The 18,621-nt window shown below is 52.4% G+C and overlaps 7 protein-coding genes across 7 annotated transcripts; 2 read left to right on the forward strand and 5 right to left on the reverse strand.

Moving 5' to 3' along the window:
* Positions 1–174: 174 nt before the first annotated feature.
* C7974DRAFT_225695 (uncharacterized protein) lies at positions 175–1,641 on the reverse strand. Its single transcript, XM_046137264.1, has 4 exons — positions 1,520–1,641; positions 600–1,469; positions 425–549; positions 175–370 (listed from the first exon to the last, which is right to left on the reverse strand). Exons 2-4 carry the CDS (start codon positions 1,400–1,402, stop codon positions 216–218), a joined length of 1,083 nt encoding a protein of 360 aa, XP_045994541.1. The 5' UTR covers positions 1,403–1,469; positions 1,520–1,641; the 3' UTR covers positions 175–215.
* On the reverse strand, positions 1,617–4,663 carry C7974DRAFT_225759 (uncharacterized protein). Its single transcript, XM_046137268.1, has 2 exons — positions 4,175–4,663; positions 1,617–4,124 (listed from the first exon to the last, which is right to left on the reverse strand). The coding sequence occupies exons 1-2, from the start codon at positions 4,362–4,364 to the stop codon at positions 1,831–1,833; spliced, it is 2,484 nt and encodes an 827-aa protein (XP_045994542.1). The 5' UTR covers positions 4,365–4,663; the 3' UTR covers positions 1,617–1,830.
* C7974DRAFT_398832 (uncharacterized protein) lies at positions 4,526–5,987 on the reverse strand. The gene is made up of 3 exons (XM_046142353.1): positions 5,632–5,987; positions 5,046–5,556; positions 4,526–4,990 (listed from the first exon to the last, which is right to left on the reverse strand). The coding sequence occupies exons 1-3, from the start codon at positions 5,683–5,685 to the stop codon at positions 4,794–4,796; spliced, it is 762 nt and encodes a 253-aa protein (XP_045994543.1). The 5' UTR covers positions 5,686–5,987; the 3' UTR covers positions 4,526–4,793.
* On the forward strand, positions 5,978–6,951 carry C7974DRAFT_225692 (uncharacterized protein). The gene has a single exon (XM_046137263.1). It carries the CDS (start codon positions 6,029–6,031, stop codon positions 6,752–6,754), a length of 726 nt encoding a protein of 241 aa, XP_045994544.1. The 5' UTR covers positions 5,978–6,028; the 3' UTR covers positions 6,755–6,951.
* C7974DRAFT_225738 (ANTH domain-containing protein) lies at positions 6,952–10,685 on the reverse strand. The gene is made up of 6 exons (XM_046137267.1): positions 10,475–10,685; positions 10,349–10,424; positions 10,028–10,269; positions 9,736–9,978; positions 7,289–9,690; positions 6,952–7,235 (listed from the first exon to the last, which is right to left on the reverse strand). The coding sequence occupies exons 1-6, from the start codon at positions 10,566–10,568 to the stop codon at positions 7,149–7,151; spliced, it is 3,144 nt and encodes a 1,047-aa protein (XP_045994545.1). The 5' UTR covers positions 10,569–10,685; the 3' UTR covers positions 6,952–7,148.
* Positions 10,686–11,069: 384 nt separating this feature from the next.
* Positions 11,070–12,710, reverse strand: C7974DRAFT_225698 (Pre-mRNA splicing Prp18-interacting factor-domain-containing protein). The gene has a single exon (XM_046137265.1). It carries the CDS (start codon positions 12,651–12,653, stop codon positions 11,217–11,219), a length of 1,437 nt encoding a protein of 478 aa, XP_045994546.1. The 5' UTR covers positions 12,654–12,710; the 3' UTR covers positions 11,070–11,216.
* A 101-nt stretch (positions 12,711–12,811) lies between these two features.
* Positions 12,812–18,180, forward strand: C7974DRAFT_457966 (DNA polymerase-like protein zeta catalytic subunit). Its single transcript, XM_046146071.1, has 2 exons — positions 12,812–13,185; positions 13,232–18,180. Exons 1-2 carry the CDS (start codon positions 12,945–12,947, stop codon positions 18,154–18,156), a joined length of 5,166 nt encoding a protein of 1,721 aa, XP_045994547.1. The 5' UTR covers positions 12,812–12,944; the 3' UTR covers positions 18,157–18,180.
* Positions 18,181–18,621: the final 441 nt, after the last annotated feature.

An 18,621-nucleotide genomic window follows, 5' to 3' on the forward strand; every position in this document is an offset into this window, starting at 1 on the left:
TCAGGTGATGAACAGACAGAATCCACATGCGAGAACTAACGCTCTTAATGCACAAAGAACACCTATCGCAATTCCGAGGATCTCAAGAACGCGAGTGTCAAGCAACGCTATCAACATACTCCTTGCTATCTAACATTGTAGTCCCATGAAGCCCCGCATGTCTTTCGGATTGTCGAGGTCAAGGCCAAGCCTCATGAAAGAGAAGGTCTTTTAGCCTATCGACCGTAGTAGAATCTCCCATCCCAATCGTTGTCACCGGTACGCGAAACATGGTGAATGCAATCAACACGATGAGCGACCGACATCACATCTCTAGGCTTCTTGTAAGGTGCCCGGCATTCCCAGCAGAATTCGTGTCTGCACTTCGAGCCTACGTATTATGCAATCAGTGGACGCACAACTAGGGTGGAGCTCCTTGACCTACATGTCATATGGTCGCACCCATTAGCCTTCTCGATGGGGCGTTTACACCCAGGGCATCTCTTAGCCTTCTCCTTCAACCACTTCTTACTCGCTATCTCTTCTTCCTTCTTCAGCTTTCTGTTGGTTCTAACCCTTGTCAGTGTTGCTGATCGCCTTGTAGCAACCTCCATACCAACCTGTAATCGAATTCCTTACAAGTCTCTCGCTTGTGCCATGGCATATTGTGCTCGATGCAATGAGTATTCTTGCAATTCACGCAACAGAACTTGCTGGTGCCTGTCCTGATTACCTGGCCCGACTTGCATCCTCTCGTAAGGCACCAATGAAAGCCTGGTATAGCTTCTAATGCAGCTTTGGTGCTTAATTTCTTGTACCTGCGGAAGATTTCTGAGGGAGCGAACTCGCGGACGTCTTCGTAGGCCAAACGCTGGGAACAGACTGGACAGTCAATCTCATCCCATACCCTGTCGGCGAAGGAAGTATCGATCCACGTTCTGAGGCATCTCCGACATACGTCTGCATTGTGAACACATCGTGCGGTCGGAGGATGGGTCGGAAAGCGAGAGACTAAGCGGTTGTCGGTACAGACTAGGCACTCTTTCTTTTGCCGTGGCGTTCGACGATTTGACACAGTCAGCGAGAGTTGGGACCCTGTGATCTGTTTCGCAACAATAGATCCAGGCTCATCGTAACCTCTATCCCGTACAGGAGACTTTCTTCGTAGTATAGACTTATTCGAGTGCCGCGCCGGATGTTCTTTGTGGCGTCTTGCGGGAGCGGGACCGCTCAACGTCAATGATTTGGTGCTTTGGCCTTCTGCTAAATGCGAGCTTGTTCGTCGTCTTGATGTCGGTGCATCACGTACATTTCCTGCGCTATTCCGACATGCGTGTGATTTGGTATGCTTGGATGTTATCGGACGAACTGATCGATGGCTATCTCTTACCGAACCTGCATGGCGGCTCGACAGTTGTCCCATATTGTCAGGCTGAAACAGACGACCCGCAAGCCGTTGAGCTCCGATTAGCCGCCTCAATCAAAAGTAGCTAGTGGGATATAAGTAACACATATATTGAAGTACAGAGACGGTCATTACACCTGGGTCTCGTGGCAGTGAATGGAAGGCTAATAGAGTGTTGTAAGCTGGACGACGATCGCCTGGCGCATCTTGACACGTGGGATTCACGTGCGTGAGCTGTGTTAATGCATGGCATTGTTTTCGTATCCAGATTCTTGATCAGATACGCCTTGAGAGGGCGTTGGACTGCGGGGTTGTCGACTGGTCAGCACGCTGATTGGACCTGGCTGCAGGGAGGCTAGTGATGTGAACCCTTGAATGCACCCAGGCTGCAGTCCTAGAACTTAAATTCTGCCCCGGAAGAAAGGTCCGTAACGGCAATCTCCTTTTCACCGGTACAAGCCCCATCCTTGGTACCTGTTCCCGTAGCAGTCCAGTTCTCCTTCGTCAGCATCGACCGGTTTCCTTACGACGGTGATGTCGCCTGGCCAAAAGCCTTCAACTTCTGGGTCAACTTCGCCCATGTCAAGTAATTGTCTGTACATCGTCTTCTTTTCCTTGCGGAACTTGCCAATTTCTGAAACCACATCAAGTTGTGGCTGCAGAAACGGCTCTACCCTCCTTGGCTGTGGTGGTGGAGTAGGGCGATGTGCAGCCAATTCGAGACCACTCATCGCCGCTAGTGGCAAACCGCGTCCAGGCTCTCTTGTCGGGACACCGCACTCCTCATCGTCGAAGAAGGAGAAGTCGTGTGTTGCTGCTTCCCAAAAAGCCTCTGAATCGGCATCCTCCGTAGATGATTTAGTAGGGTATGCTCTCCAGCTTGTAGATACCTTCTTGTGCACAACTTGAGGAGGTGCCATCTCAAGTACGATTCGCTTCAGTGCAAAAAGACCACGGGCATACTCCCGCTCAGCTATGTTTCTGCTACGTCCAGGTGGTAGCATGTAGGTGTGCTTGGCACGCTGTCTGGCTATCGATGCCTCCTCCGCAGCATCTCTGATGTATCGAATGAGTTTATGTATGAGGGTTGGATCATTCGTTGACGTTGGGACGTCAGTCAAAACCAAGGTGTGTACATTAGGAAGCATGCCTGGATGTAGCCGGTTCTCTTGTGATTGTCGAAGCTCCAGCCTTGCTCTGCGCTCCTCGACAAAATGAGTCGAATTGTGGCGTGACCTTCGGCCGAAAGTTTCACTCGAGATTGAGTTGCGCGAGCTGCCCAGAATGGGCGAGAGTGCCACCGGGTAGTCGGGTGTCGAGTCTCCAGTCCAGAACTGCCTTTGGGCCTCGTTACTTGATACATGAGGGCTCACAGGCGACAAGGCTGGATCCACATAGACAGGCTCTGGCGCATACGCCGCGCCTTTTTTGATCTCCTGTGGTTCAGATGTGACCCTGATCGATGGCGTCCGTGCAAGGCCGTCATCCTTGCGTACTGTCGGTGAGACTTCCACTGGAAAACACCCAGGAAGTTCCACCGGGAAAGCGGGACTCCCGGGAAGTTCAAACACAGCGTTCTCCGCGGAGCTGAGTTCAGCTACTGATATCGAGTGATGGGAGGCTTCTAATTCGCGCGGGTTCCGCTCTTCAAGCTCGACTGCATCAAACGGCGCGTACTGGCCGAGATTACCATCAAGCTCTGCTCGTGGCGACGGAAGTAAGTTTGCCACAGCATCTTCCGTGACGATCTGATAGTTGATTCTCAAATACCTCATCTTCGCAGCAGCATACTCAGACAAAATTGGGGTCATTTTGGCAACGCCGGGAAGGTCTATATTGCTGTCAGTATCCTCGGAAAATGACTCCATGGGTCTCATCAGAAATGCAGGCAGGACTCCGATATCGAGGACACGTAGACGTTTTGATCGAAGAAGTCCAGAGATTCCTTCGACTGTCACGGAGTTCTTTGACAGATACAGGTGGGTAACACCCACATCCCTGCTCTCTTCTATAGCCAAACTACCAACAAATCCTTTGGTCAGTCTTCGGCGAAGGTGACTGACGAGGTCTTCAGATTCGTAAGCGTCTATATCGCCACTGAGCTGGCCATGTTCGACTGGGGGAAGAGGTGATCTTGTCACGTGCACTGGTATGGTGGTCTCTTTCAGACAATGTTCCAGCAGTAGTCTAGCGCTTGCATCAGTCAGATTGTTGTCGCTCACGTTGAGACTTCTGACGCGTGTTCCGATGGAAGGTGCGATGATCTCAAAATCAGTGTCTTTCAGGCCAAGACCTTCCAAGTTCAGCACTCGCAAATTACGAAGGTACTTCAACTTGCTCAGAACCACATCAGATCGAGCAGCCGGCGTCCTCGACAAATCTAGAGATACGAGATCCGGAAAGTGGGGCAGAGCTTCTAGAAGTCCAGTTGAAGTTGCATTGGTACAGCCCGATGCATCCAACAAGCGCAGGCCAAAGACTGGAAATGCAACCCTGCGATGGGCGTTCCACCATGGACTGGCATGTCGCAACGTCAAAAGTGCTGCATGGTCGAAGAACGGCAGCCCGTTTACCATCAGACATTGTAGATTAGGTAATCTTTCAAGGCATTCTCTTAGCCATTCGGAATGTGGGCCGCCATAGATCTCAGCATGAGCTGGCGGGAATTGAAGCGTATGTGTAAGCGCTCGTACAGACGATCGTGCATACGGCAAGGTTCGCTTGAAGCGCGTCAAGGCGACTATGGCAAGTCAGTAAGCGCATCAGAGGTAATGTAGCGCCTTGACCTACCATAAACTGTATCATTCTCCACCCCAAAATGTGATGCAGGACTACCCCAAAGGTGCGGTGTGAAGATCTTGTGCCATTTTTTGCTTACAAGAGCTGCAGCGCAGATAGAGTCTGATGACAAATACGGTGCAATAAGTGTGAACGGATTTTGCTGTACCGCACTTTCATAGGACGGTAGTAGGTCGTCCATGATGAAGCGAACAACTGCGCGCCAGGCCGAAGATAGGGTGGCGGACTGCACTCATATATATGCTGGGTCTTGTACAGCCCCGGGGACGTGGCGCGATTGTGTAAGGCTCATCTCTAAGGCTATTTGGTGATGTACAGAGATGTTTATACCAAGACTCGTGATGGTGGCAGTGCTGTGGTGTGTGCCAATAAGCAGGTCCGATGATGTCGGTCAGGCAGCCCGCGCTTCAAGCCGCCCTAACCGAACGCTCTTTCCGCTCGTGTATCGCATTGTTCTTGCAGCGTCGAGGATAGACACTAGCCTGAAAAGGAAATTCGGTCAAGGTTCCTTCGTAAAGTCGTGAGTATCTACTTGAAGATTGAAATGTTCAGTTAGAACTTTTCTCGAAAGCAGTATGTGGTGCACCCAACGAGTTCCAAATCCATTCCATCATTTCTTCGTCTCTAGGTCCACGTCATTGTCTCTCACCACTCCGTTCTGTTCCTTCTCCTTTCCAGCAACCGCCTTCATCTTCTTGCTATTCCCCTCCAATCCTGCCATAACATCCTCCGAGAGCCCCGGTACCGTCATCTCAAACACCTCCGTAATCTTCGCATACTCATAGTACCCGCATCGCGCGATCGGAACTAGCCTTGTCAGTACCTCTCTGTGAATCGATCCAACAGTAGAAGTCCCACTCACCAGTCTTCTTGATATCGATCTTCCCGTCCGTCAACACCCGCTCGTCAATGTGAATACCCACTACCCTGCCAATCACCACGTCTACAGACCCCACCGGCGGATTCCCCGGCAGCCGCAGCGTGCTGTAGTGCTCGCACTCGAACCTCACGGGACTATCGCGCACCATCGGTACCATCCTCTTCTCGCCACGCACATCCACCTCGCTCAACTTGCTGTCTACCTTCGCCAGCCCGGCTTTCTCGAACTCGTCGATGCCGTACTCAGTCTGCTCGGCGGTGATGTTGACGGCGTTGCGCAGATCGTAGGTGGCCAGGTTCCAGCAAAACTTGCCGGTGGCTTCGGTATTCTTGACGGTGTCTTTTTGCTGCGCGGTGGGAGTTTGGTTGGCGCTGAACATTACGTAGGGCGGGTCGAAGGTGAGGTTGTTGAATTGGGAATAGGGTGCGAGGTTGGCTTGGCCGGTGGGGGAGAGTGTCGATATCCATCCGATGGGACGGGGAACAACGCAGCCCTGGGGTCGTTAGATATTGGACTGTGTTATTATTCGATAGAAAGTAATGTATTGGTTTGGAAAGGTGATGAGTACCTTGAACGGATCATGGGGAAGGCCGTGGTCGTCTTTGCCTGGACGGTAGAACATGTTCCAAAGTTAATGATGTTGTCTTAACTAGGCTGTGTTCTTTGCGAAATCTAGTCTTCTCGTGATTTCCATACACTTATAGATTCATATATAGTTGAGTATCCTGACCCACCAGACTCGGCATCAGATAGCGGGGAACCAGCATATCGGCAACTGTAAACGGACCCTAAACGTCATACGCTAATGCAGCTATCCGCGCCTTTGAGCTCCACGATTTCCTCGCTGGGCCTCGTTCGCCAGCTCGTCGTTAGTCAGCGCATGTAAAAGGCACTGTATCCTCGGTGTTGACTCGGACAACCAACCACCTACCCGCGAAAGCATCCGAAACTGTAACCACTATTCAATGGCCCCTCAAACAATCCTGATAACAGGCGCCGCATCCGGCCTCGGTTTAGCATTCCTGTTACACTATGCCTCTCAAACGCCCCCTCCGTTTCTCATTGCGATCGACACCGTTCCCTTCCCACCCGACCTGCCAAAGTTTAAAAGACTCGGTTTCCGCGCAGATGTCACGTCCCCCGAAGAATTGTACGTGGCACAAACTGCCGTCGACGACGAACCCATAGGCCTGATCATCCACTGCGCCGGGATCCGAGGCCTGGTGCCACGCGTCGTCGCAGAGCAGCCTGGCGACGTCGCAGCCGCCGAGACACTGGCCGTTATGGACCGGTCCACGTTCACCAAGACACTTGAGGTGAACACTTGGGGCACATTTAATCTCGTGACGTCGTTTTTGCCGAGCCTCAAAATGGCCGAGGATCCTAAGGTTGTGATCATGAGTTCGAGGATGGGCAGTGTGAGCGCGAATGTGGCGGGGGGAGGGTATGCGTATCGAGCTAGTAAGGCGGCGCTGAATGCTGTGGTAAAGAGCTTTGCGATTGATATACCTGAGGTTACGTTTCTGTTGCTGCATCCTGGGAGAGTTGAGACGGGGCTTGTGGAGTGGAAGGAGGACGGGGCGATCAGTACTCAGGAGAGTTTGAGCGATTGCTTGAAGGTCATAGATGGGCTGAAGAAGGAGGATAGTGGGAAGTTTGTTGACCGGTTTGGGGAGACCATTGCATGGTAGCGGAACCATGAGTGTAGATTGCATCGACACTGCACGGTGACGCGTGTTGTCTACGATAGCCCAAACCGATGAGAGTAGTTTGGAGAAGATTCGGCCCAGGTTTGGGTAGAAACTGGAGCTGGATGCATGTGAAAAACGGTGGAACAAGTAAAGGACAAAGGCTCCAAGCTCTGCGTAGAATGTAAGTATACGGTGGGAAGAACGTGCACAAGAGCAAGGATGTAACAATTTGGCATTGTGGTATTGATGATGGCAGCAAACCATATGATTGTGCTAAAAGGCCACGAGTTCCTCCATTTCCTCTCAACAGATAACGCTCCGCGCGTCGGAAATTACACAAGACTATCTAACAAGAAGAGAATTACAATACTTACGAGCACTTGTGAAGTGCACTTTACTCTTCGAGGTACGACAGCTTGCGCATCTCGCCCAACCTGACGCGCGCCTGCGAGAGTTGGTTCTCAAGCTGCAAGATCTCGACCTGTTGACTTCGTTAGTATGGAATCAAACACTTGTGATCGTGGCCTAACATACCTGCTGCTCCATCTGCCTAACCTTGAACTCGTGATCGCTCAACTTGGTGTAGTCCACCACGTCACCATCGGCCCTGTTCTTCTGAGCGATGATTTCTTGCACCTGTCTGACAAGCGCACGGCAGGCAGCAGTGACGGCCTTTGAGGCAGTCTCAAGCCTGTCTTGTGTCTTGCTCATGAAGCTGGCCTTTACACGACTGGCAGCGACAAGCTGAGCAGTGGAGGCAGCAACATCGTTGGACGCGACGATGAGCTGTTCGGGCGAGTTACGGCCAGAGATGACACCATCAGCAGTCTCGATGAGCATGTTGGTGGAAGTAGCGACGGCCTTGGCTGCGCTGATAAGACCTTCAGTCCAGCGATTGTGCTTCTTGTAGAACTGTGTCTTGGACATACTACCACGGCCTTCGCGAACGATTTCTTGCTGCGATGCCGTAGCCGCCTTGATGAGCTGTGCGATAGCGTTCGTGACTGTGATAGCCGCATCAAGAATTGAGTCATGGATCTGCAGCTCATAGGTAGAGAACTGGTCTCGTGGCTTGTTCTTCAGTTTGGCAAGACGATCAGCAGCCGCTTGAATGGCGTTCGCAGCCTTCGTAAGCTCGTCGTCAACGACCTCACCAAGATCTCCATTGGTGTTCAACTTGCTCTTGGGTGCGAAGGCGTCCGCCAACTTGGACAGACTCTGCAGGTTACGGACAACCTCAGAGCTGTTGTTGATGACCACATCAATCTTCTGCTCAGCGTCAAGGTCATACATCCGTACAGACTGAACGTTACGGAAGAATCTGATGGTCGATGTGGCAGAGGCTCGCGCTCCGTTGATAAGCTGATCAGCCTTGTTCTCGTCCGAAGCGAACCTTGTGAGACCCTTGGTGTTGATGAGAACATCTACGATTGAACCGGAGAAGCTGTTGACTGCGTTAATAACCTCTGCGTGTTTCGCGTTATGTCCGTCCGCGATGAAGTTGTTAAAGGCAGTCGAAAACTCCATGGCACTTGTGGACGCATTTTCGATCTGCGAAAGCACATAAGGGCCAGTCGCATTCTGGTTACCAGCCTGCATGGAGGAGTCCAATTCGTAGAGAGAGTCATCTACGCGCTGAACACCACTTTGCAGCACAGAGTCGATGATGTCGTTAATCTTCTGCAAGCTGTCCTGCATGATGGTGTCAAGGTGTCCGTCAAGAACATCCTCGCTGGCGTTGCCATTCAGCTTGAGCTCGTTCAGCTCAAGCAATGTCTGGTCCATGCCAGCACGGAAGATCTCGAGTTCCTCTTCCTTGTCGCGCAGCAGACGCTCCAGATCCGAGTCGCCTTCGCGATGCTTCATCTGCAGCTGGTCGAGCTGGCGTGTCTTGTTGCGCAAGGCTTCCTCCAAGTCCGCAATTTCACGGTTGTGCCTCGCCAGCATAGATGACAGCTCGGAGCCCTTGCCTCGTTCTGCGTTGTCGATCCGGTCCAGAGCCTCGCGTAGCTCACGCTTGAGCTTCTCTACTTCGTCGCGGTGTCCGCCGGTGCTTCGGTCCTTGTCCATCATCGCACGGTCACGCTCGCGGATCATGTCTGCCAGCTCGAGATTCTTTGTCTTCAACTCTCGCTGCAGCTTGTCGCGAGCGTCGATGGCTTCTTGTGCAGAGTTGGCCTTGAGCTGGACTGCCTTGAACTTCTGGAGAAGCTGCAGGTGTTCGTGGCGCAACTGCGAGTAGAGCTTGGCCAACGACTCATATTTCGATCTCCATGTGTTCAGCTGCTCTTGGAGCGCTCTAAGCTGTTCGTCACGGGAGCTCATCTGCGAACCAAAGTTCTGGTTCATCTGTGAAATTTCTCCCTCGAGTGCCTTCATCCTCTGATCGTACTGCTGCAACATGAGCTGATCGCGCTCGTACTGCGCGCGCGCGTTTAGATTTTCCCGCTCGAGCTCCGCAAGGCGGCCCTGGGTCTGCTGCTGGTACTGATCGCGCATGAGTGCCTCTTGCGCAATACGCGCCTGTTCCGCCTGTAGCCTTTGTTGTTCTTCAAAATCTCTCTGCGCTTGCAGCTGCTGTTGCTGCTGCTGAAGCTGTGCATCTTCCCATTGCTGCGCTAGCCTCCGCTGCTCCTCCTCGTACTGCTCTTGCTGCCTCTTCTGATCGTTCTTCCAGAATTCGTTGATCGGCTCGGGATCGACCGACGGTGCGCGAGGCGGAGGAGCAGGCTCCGATGCCTTTGGTCTCGTGGGAAGTGCGGGCGCCGATTCGTCTTCAGAGAGGAGGTTCGGCGGATCTTGAGGAAGCTTTGGCACGGTGATCAAGCTTGTAAGGTATCGAAGGTTCGAGCACTCGTAGTAGAACTTGACGAGACGGTAGTGCTGGGCATCGTATCTGCCACGAAGAGGAGAGAGCGCCTCATCGTCACCAAGTGCTGCGCTTGTCAGCGGGATCTAATGAACTCATGTGCAGCACTTACTGGTGTGCATAGCACGCAGCATGCTGGTAATGAACTTGTAGATGCCATAGCTCTCTTGGACTAACGGGACAAGCGCAGCGATTCTGCATTCGTTGTTGGCGCCGCTTCGGAAGTGTGAAAAGATGAGCTTCTGGAACGCATCGATCTGGTCTTGGAGCGTCATAAGATCTGAGATTGTCTCGTATCCCTCGTTTGGGTCGTTGATGGACTTCAAGCTGATGTACTCCTCATACTCGAAAGTTCCTGCCTGCTATCAGTGTGCTGTTCAAAGCATTGCGCTTGCTGTTCGTACCATTAAACTCCGGGTGCTGTCGGTGGAACGCCAACTTGGCCATGAGGTAATATATATACTCTGAGATGAGTGGCGCGTATCCTCGTGCACCTGCGCCGTCTGTAGCACCCCGCGACAGGCTCTCCAACCAGCTAGTGTTGGACTGTGCCTCCTTCAAAACGATAGGATGGCCTTCTTGTAGGACCTTGTGTACGGTAATGAGCGCTTTAAACGTCTGGATTTCGTCGGCGAGGATCGGTTGCCTGTGGTCGCAATCAGCGGGGTCCCAGAAGACCGCATGCGCCCATGAGGTGTCTTTCCAGGGTGTCCAGCGAAACGTACACTTTCATGCCCTGCCAGAAGGAGGCGGAGCTCTTATGATCCCATGTGTACACGATGCATGCTCGCACATGCTTGCCTGTCGTCACAATGAGCTTCGGCCGGCTGTCTCGGAGGCTGCGGACGTACGTTTAGGTGAGACCTCCTCGATGCTGGTTGCTTTGCGAATGTTGATGGCAAGCTCAGACTCTTGCCTGTATAAAAATTCAGTATGGTATGACATGGCGCCGTGAACCTATGACTGACTTTCCCATGTCCACATTCCTGCTGGAACCGTAGAGCGCCATCTTGATGGCAGTCGCGGCCTATCAAGACTGTCTGGAGGCTGTCGCGATGTCGCGATTGCGGTGGAAAAGAAACCAAGGAAGGTGGCAATCAGGCAGGCAGGCACGTCGCAGGACACCTGCGCGTAGTTGTAGGGGGAATTGGTGGGAGAGTGGAGTTTGGGCGCTCGAGCATGAGCTCCGAATCCCTGATGCCCCATACTCCCTTGGCGTGTCGGGGCATTGCGTCAGCCTCGAGCCACACTCGCCCACCACTTAGCGCTCACAGATTGTCCAAAACTGCTGCCTTGCTGCTATACAACGCATACGCGCGGCTGCATGCGCAATCGGTTTTGTGTGAGCTGGCATCTGTCATGAAGGCGAAAACTGCAGATGGGGAAGACGGAAGCCTTGAACCCTAGCTGCATGACACCGATCAGCACTGCACTCTGCAGGACAACGCATTCGATCATCAGGAACTATATGTCATTCTGCAGGCCGTTGCTGATATGCAGCCCTGGGTATAAACGCCTTGCCAGCGCCACGCGATGCTAAGATAAAAAGTGAAGCTCTTCGGTATTGGAGAAATGAGGAAGGTCATGCCACGCTCATACTGCATCGGTCCTGTCTCCCTTCAGGTATGCAGCCATGGGGTCTGCAGCCATTGTGCGCTTCCGCCTGTACTCCTCCATCTCCTCTTCGTTGACGTCGCCTGTCATCTCGACTATGGTGCGCTTGCGATTGGATGATTCCTGCTTCACCTTTTGGTCCTTTTCGGGGGCATTAGGCACGTGTTCCTCAAGTGCCTCTTCTTCCTTCCATGCGATTGATCGGGGGACCTCCTCAAGTTCAGCGCCTGTTCGCATCGCTTCTGCCTTGGCGAAGGCCTGTTTGCCGGCCTCGCCAGTACAATAGGAGTTCTTCACTGTGGAATGACAGCACGCGAACCCCCATTGGAAGTCTGCCCACCAGCTACCCCAGACTGATGTGTGATTCCCCGGGAAAACATCCTCTGCATACTTCGACTTGGCTTTGATCTTAGGCGCACCCTTGATGCCACCTCGTTCATCGTACTCGACATAGCGTTCGTTTTCGGTAACAGCGAGCTTGCGCATGGCCTCGTCGGTGAACTTCTCTTGCGTGCCGTACTTCTCAGCGAGAGCCTTGGCCTTCGTTTTCTTCTTCTCGTCTTCCTCTTGAAGCTGCTTCTTTCGCATAACTTCGCCAGATGTAGGATTTGCCTGAAGATGTAGTTTGTTTCGATCTCCGCGCTCCTGTGTTTCCCATGCATAACGTTGTGCTCTCTCAAACTCTGCAGCATCACCAGATGCACGCATGAATCCATCCTCTGCCACCAACTCTGCTGCTTTATCAGAAACCGCGCCGCTGTCCACCATCGATCGTGTCTTGGGGTCGTATTTGGCCGAGTCCAGGTCGAGGTTAAGCAAATATTTTGCGGTATCTTCTCGTAGACGCAGGTTCCTTGTGGATGTCGCCTGCTTGCGGCCCATATCCGTCTCAGCATCGTATTTGTCGCCGTCATCTTCCTCGTCCGCAGAGTTGTCGCCGTCTGCAGCCTTCTTTGCCTCGTGACGCAACTTCTCCATGTCATTGTATTCCTCAATAACTTGGTTGAAGTCGGATGCATCGTACCCATTCCATCGGTCTCGCTTGGCATCCCAGCTTTGTTGTATGTCTTGGATTGCTTCGTCCGCTTCGATGCGCTTGCCGGTAAACTTTGCGCCTGCCTTGCGTGGCCTGCTCAGACAATCCTTCTTCTTGTGTGTCATCGCTCCGCAATTCTCGCAAGCACCCTTGCGGTACTTGGTTGCCGCGGGCCCAATCTTCTTTCCGCGGTCGTACCATGTTGAATCTTGTTCCTGCTTCTGTAGACGCTGGTGCACAAGATAGTCATTGTCGTTGTCGTTGCCGTTCTCGTCGATCGCATAGAACGGTTTCTTCGAGATGAAGGAGGGAATGTACTCGTTGCGCTCCTTGGCTGCAGCGGAGATATCCGGCTTTCTTGGTTCACCGACGGGTGGCATTTTGGCGGGAAACGTTTGTTGGGAGGTGAAGCAGGTGAAGGCCCCACGCGCACGAAGATGCGGCAAAGAGTGGAGCTGTTCGATAGGGCTGAACACTAACGCTAGTACGTCACATGCTAGCGCGTGGCAATCGACGCGTCTTTCGCGGTGCAGCGTCGCGCTTGAATAACCCTTGCTTCGATCTTGCAATCACCGGAAGCTGCAGGGAAAGATGAATGTCACAGTTGGGCACTTTTCGCGACCATAGACGATCTTCTGTCCACAGAAGATCGCCTACGACTCAATGTCGTCATGGAGACCTTTCGCTTCCGCCTGAACTGCATCGACAACTACCAGGCGACGCAGACAGACCTCGACCCGGCTTTGAGACGAGGTAACGCTCTCTCCCAGAAGTCGCGTGGAGCCTCGCCTCAGGTTCCGGTCATTCGAGCATTTGGTGCCACCGAAACCGGTCAGAAAGTATGCGCACACATCCACGGGGCACTGCCATACTTGTACCTTGAATATTCAGGTAGTCTGGACAATGATGTTGGTAAGTTCATGGCACAAACAAGCTGGGCAATGCTAAGACTATACAGTCGATACATACATACATTCTCTCCGAGCGTCTATTGACCATGCACTTGCCTCGACGTACCGTCGAAACCCATACGATGGAAATTCTGTCTACGTTGGGCATATTACGCTCGTCAAGGGAATTCCCTTCTTTGGATATCATGTTGGATACAAAGTTTTTCTCAAGATCTACATGCTGAATCCCATGCACATGACTCGATTTGCGGATCTGCTGCACCAAGGGGCCATCTTGAGTCGTGTTTTCCAGCCCTACGAGAGTCACCTGCAATACTTGCTGCAATGGATGTGTGACTACAACTTGTTCGGGTGCGACTACATCAATTGCGCAAAGGTGCAATTTCGAGGCCCCGTCCCGGATAGTGACGAAATCGACGTTGAGACGCACAAGTGGCACGATGCGTCCATACCAGAAGAATTCATCGCCGAAGACGACCAGTACCCTCGCCAGAGCCACTGTACGCTTGAAGTTGATATTTGCGTACAAGATATCCTGAACCGGCATGAACTTAAGTATCGACCCATACACCAGGACTTTCTGGAGCGTTCAGGTCAGATGCCTCAAAATCCGGATGACAAGTATGTACCGTCAATGGCAGGTCTTTGGAGAGACGAAACGCGTCGTCGGAAGCGGCAGATGGGGCTTAGTGATACAGCAAGCAGCCCGTTTCCTGCCGAGGTCATGGTGTCGATGTCCGCAGATCCGAGAAACACAGACAAAGACGGCTGGATTCATGAAGAAGAGTACCGCGAGCTTGTCGCGAACTTGATCCAGGATGAAAAAAAGCATAGCGGCGATGTCAGCTTTGGCACATTCGTAAAAGAGAGACCGGGTTTAGAGAAGATAAGAACCACAGTGGAGAGCGTCGAAGACCTATATCCAGAGAATCTCTGGACCCAACAGATAGGTGATGACGAGCAGGAGCTTGAAGATGAGTCTGTACCAGTGATCGCGGAGGTCAAGAGTACAATGACTTTAGTCAATGCGCTACCTGGGGATAATCCCCCGCCTGGCCACGTAGAGCAGCTTCCGGACCTTGTCATAGCTGCCGCCGAGGCAGCCAATGCAAGACATGGTGGCCTTTCAGATACTGAAGGGCAGCAGTCGCTCGATCCTTTGACCGTATCTCTCATGGGTCAGTCGGGCGACGGGGAGACGTCTGACGACTACTTTGATGAAGGCATTGACCTTGTGGACCCCAGTGATTCAGACAGTTTAGGTGGCCCCAACAGTCCGTCTACTGTGCGAAAGAGGAGTCTCCGTCCAGAGTTCGAGTCCCCGCGAAAACGCCAACGCATTCTGAACTCTTCGCCACTCACAGCAAGGAAAGCATCTTTTCGTGAGCGACTTGAGGGCGTTAAAGAGACGAGTACAACACCAAATCGCACACCTGACGAGATTCGACCAAGCCAGACCAGTACTAAAGCATCAGGGCTAAAAGGAACGACCACCACACCATTTTCAGCTGGGGACATCTACAGTGTTTCCGGAACGAAATCACGACTTAGCCAGTTGAGTTCTTCAAATTCCCAAGAACTGCCGAAGACGCCTCGGTCCAAACACTTCACAGTACGAGGAACCCCTGTGACCCCTTGGACGCATCAACAGACGTCAATCATAACACCAAGCAGTAGTGGACCAAAAGGAGATGGAGAGATCTCTTCGTTGATAGAGAAGCTCGCAGAGTCTTTTCCACACCGAAACTCTACTGTATACTTCAGCGCTCTGCCACCGTCTGTGGATGAGGTCAACGATACCATGGTGCATGCTGGTTTACCATCTGAGATATTCCAGGATGCTTTCTACAGCAATGAAAAAGACGTGCCAGACCAATCCCGTGAATATGCTGGGCGTGAATTCAAGTTGCAGAGCAATACGTTGCCTTATCTGCCTCTATTCGACCCCACTCGCAGAAATCCTGCTAATTTTGGAGAACACAAGCCTGTCTTGGTCGACAAGAAGAAACTAAAGGAAGAAGACATGGTCAGGTCGCAGCGCTGTAACTTACGAAATTGGCAGATTGCGAAACCACCGCCGTCGTTCGAGGACGTGGAAAGTTGGCTTGAACAATCGTCAACAAAACCTGACCCAACACCAACACCATCAAAACGGCAAAAGCCCACAACGCCTAAGCCACGAAAGGTCATCCTTATGGATCACCTTTCACAGATTGAAGGGCCTTCGCAGAAGAACAAACATGGTTTCAAATTTTCACAAAAGCAAGACTCGACTAGTGTCAAGCATGAGACTCAGTACATGAGCATTATGAGTCTTGAAGTACATGTCAACTCGCGAGGCGATCTCACACCAGACCCTGCAGAGGACGAGATACAATGCATCTTCTGGACTGTGGAAGGGGAAGAAAATGCAACAACAAACAGGCCCCGGATAGGAGTTCTGTGCCTTTCAGAAGAGACTGGTATTGCTAGGCGCATAGCTAAGCAATCATCGGTTGAAGTCGAGTACGAAGAGGATGAATTGGATCTCATCAACCGCATCGTAGACATTGTTCGACAGTTCGATCCTGACATCCTCACTGGCTACGAGGTGCACAACAGCTCTTGGGGCTACCTCATAGAGCGAGCGAGGATGAAATTCGAATACAACCTCTGTGATGAGATCAGTAGGATGAAGTCACAATCTCATGGTCGGTTTGGCAAAGAAGCAGACCGATGGGGCTTCACACATACCTCAACTATTCGTGTCACGGGGCGTCACATGATTAACATCTGGAGAGCAATGCGAGGTGAACTGAACTTGCTCCAGTATACCATGGAGAATGTAGTCTTCCATCTCCTACACAAGCGAATACCTCATTACACGCACTCTGATCTTACCAGTTGGTACCTCAGCATCAGGCCTCGCGACTTGTCGAAAGTGCTCAACCACTTCCTGTCTCGCATCCAACTCAATCTCGACATTTTACGAGCGAATGAGATTGTGCCGCGCACGAGCGAACAGGCGCGCTTACTGGGAGTCGACTTCTTCTCTGTCATCTCCCGCGGGTCGCAGTTTAAAGTCGAATCCACCATGTTCCGCATTGCTAAACCAGAGAACTACGTTCTGATTTCCCCAAGTCGCAAACAGGTCGGTCAGCAGAATGCCCTCGAATGCTTGCCTCTTGTGATGGAGCCACAAAGTGCTTTTTACACAAGCCCACTGCTGGTGCTGGATTTCCAGTCTCTGTATCCAAGTGTGATGATTGCATACAATCTTTGCTACTCGACATGCCTAGGACGCATCACGAGCTGGAGGGGGCGTAACAAGATGGGGTTCATGGACTTTAAACGTGAGCCTCAACTATTGGAACTTGTTAAAGACCATATCAATATTGCGCCGAACGGGATGATGTATGTCAAGCCAGAGATGCGAAAATCCTTGTTGGCGAAGATGCTAGGTGAGATCTTGGAAACAAGGGTGATGGTCAAGAGTGGTATGAAACAGGACAAGGACGACAAGACTTTGCAGCAGCTTCTTAACAACAGACAGTTAGCCCTGAAGCTGCTCGCCAACGTCACATACGGCTACACGTCTGCCTCTTTCTCGGGCCGCATGCCCTGCTCCGAGATCGCGGATAGCATTGTTCAGACTGGCCGCGAGACCCTCGAAAAGGCAATCGCTCTAATCCATGCGACTGATAAATGGGGTGCTGAAGTCGTATACGGAGACACCGACTCTCTCTTCATCTACCTCAAGGGCCGCACCCGCGATCAAGCTTTCACTATCGGCGAGGAGATCGCCAAAGCCATTACAGACGCCAACCCGCGACCCATCAAACTAAAGTTCGAGAAGGTATACCATCCTTGCGTCCTGATCGCCAAAAAGCGCTACGTCGGCTTCAAGTACGAGCATAGGGACCAGACTGAGCCCGAATTCGACGCAAAGGGCATTGAAACAGTCCGTCGCGATGGCACGCCCGCCGAGCAGAAAATCGAAGAGCGGGCACTCAAGATTCTGTTTCGCACCGCTGACCTCAGTCAAGTAAAGTCCTACTTTCAGGAACAATGTAGCAAGATCATGCAAGGTCGCATCTCTATACAAGACTTCCTGTTCGCCAAAGAGGTCAAGCTAGGTACCTACTCCGCCCGCGGGCCTCCCCCACCCGGCGCCCTCATCGCGACGAAACGCATGCTGGCCGACCCACGCACAGAGCCACAATACGGCGAGCGCGTCCCCTACGTCGTCATCACCGGTGCGCCAGGCGCACGCCTCGTCGATCGATGCGTAGCGCCGGAAATGCTGCTCGCGAACGACCATCTCGAGTTGGACGCCGAGTACTACATCTCCAAGAACCTGATCCCGCCGCTCGAGCGCATTTTCAATCTCGTCGGCGCAAACGTGCGCCAGTGGTACGACGAGATGCCCAAGATACAACGCATACGCAACGTCTCCATGCCGCAACCCGGCAAACCTCACGCGGCTATCAAAGGCGGACAGACCAGTATCATGAGGACACTCGAGAGCTACATGACGTCTGCCTCCTGCATGCTGTGTCGCGAGAAACTCCTGCCGCCGCCCAAGGCTATCCCTGGCGTCAAGCAATGGCGGTTCGCCGCGCTGCCGCTGTGCCGCCAGTGTCTCCGCAGACCGGCGCGGGCCTTACTCACATTAAAAGAGCGGGTGTTGGCCGCTGAGACAAGAGTCAAAAATGTCGATATGGTGTGTCGAAGCTGCTCGGGGCTGGCGTGGGGCGAGGAGATTAAATGCGACAGCAGAGACTGTCCGGTTTTTTATACGCGCGTTAAAGAGGGCAGTCAGTTGGCGAATCTGAAGGAGGGGACGGGAAGGGTGGTAGAAGTGCTCGAGGAGAGGATTCCTGAGGACTTTGGTAGGAGGAAGGAGCCAATCAAGAAAGGAAAGGAGCCAGCTAAGAAGGGGAAGGAGCCGGCTAGGAACAGGAAAGTGAACAGAGAGGACCTGACTTGGTAGTCCGTCTGTCCATTGGAAAAAGGGTGCAAACAAGATATAGCTAAGTAAATCCATACATGCAAAGCTTATATATCTTGATCACAGCGTGACTTGATTTTCTCACATGGACTCATCACGCATCGGATGCTCCAGATGATAAACGACGTCACACCAGATTATCCAATTCATACCTCATCTCCAGCGAACACCTGCACTCTTGTATTCCTTCTGTGGGGCGCAGATGGCTCGTCTCAACGTGCGCGTGGCTATCAGTCGCTCACGAGCCGCAGAACGGGGCTCTGATTGGTCCCGCCACCGTTCGCTCGATGTATGGTCGCAAAGCACCATGACGCTCTGCCCTCGCTGATCTCTGCTTTATTGCAGTATGGGTGTGGCTTAAAGACGGTCTTGTGTTCCTCTGGTCGAGGTTTCAACGCGACTGACGACTTATCCTGGATCAATACTGATGTACGAATTGGTATCTTG

This window comes from Boeremia exigua, assembly GCF_020726555.1.
Source record: "Boeremia exigua strain MPI-SDFR-AT-0100 chromosome Unknown C7974scaffold_9, whole genome shotgun sequence".
In the NCBI taxonomy this organism is placed as follows: Eukaryota; Fungi; Ascomycota; class Dothideomycetes; order Pleosporales; family Didymellaceae; genus Boeremia; species Boeremia exigua.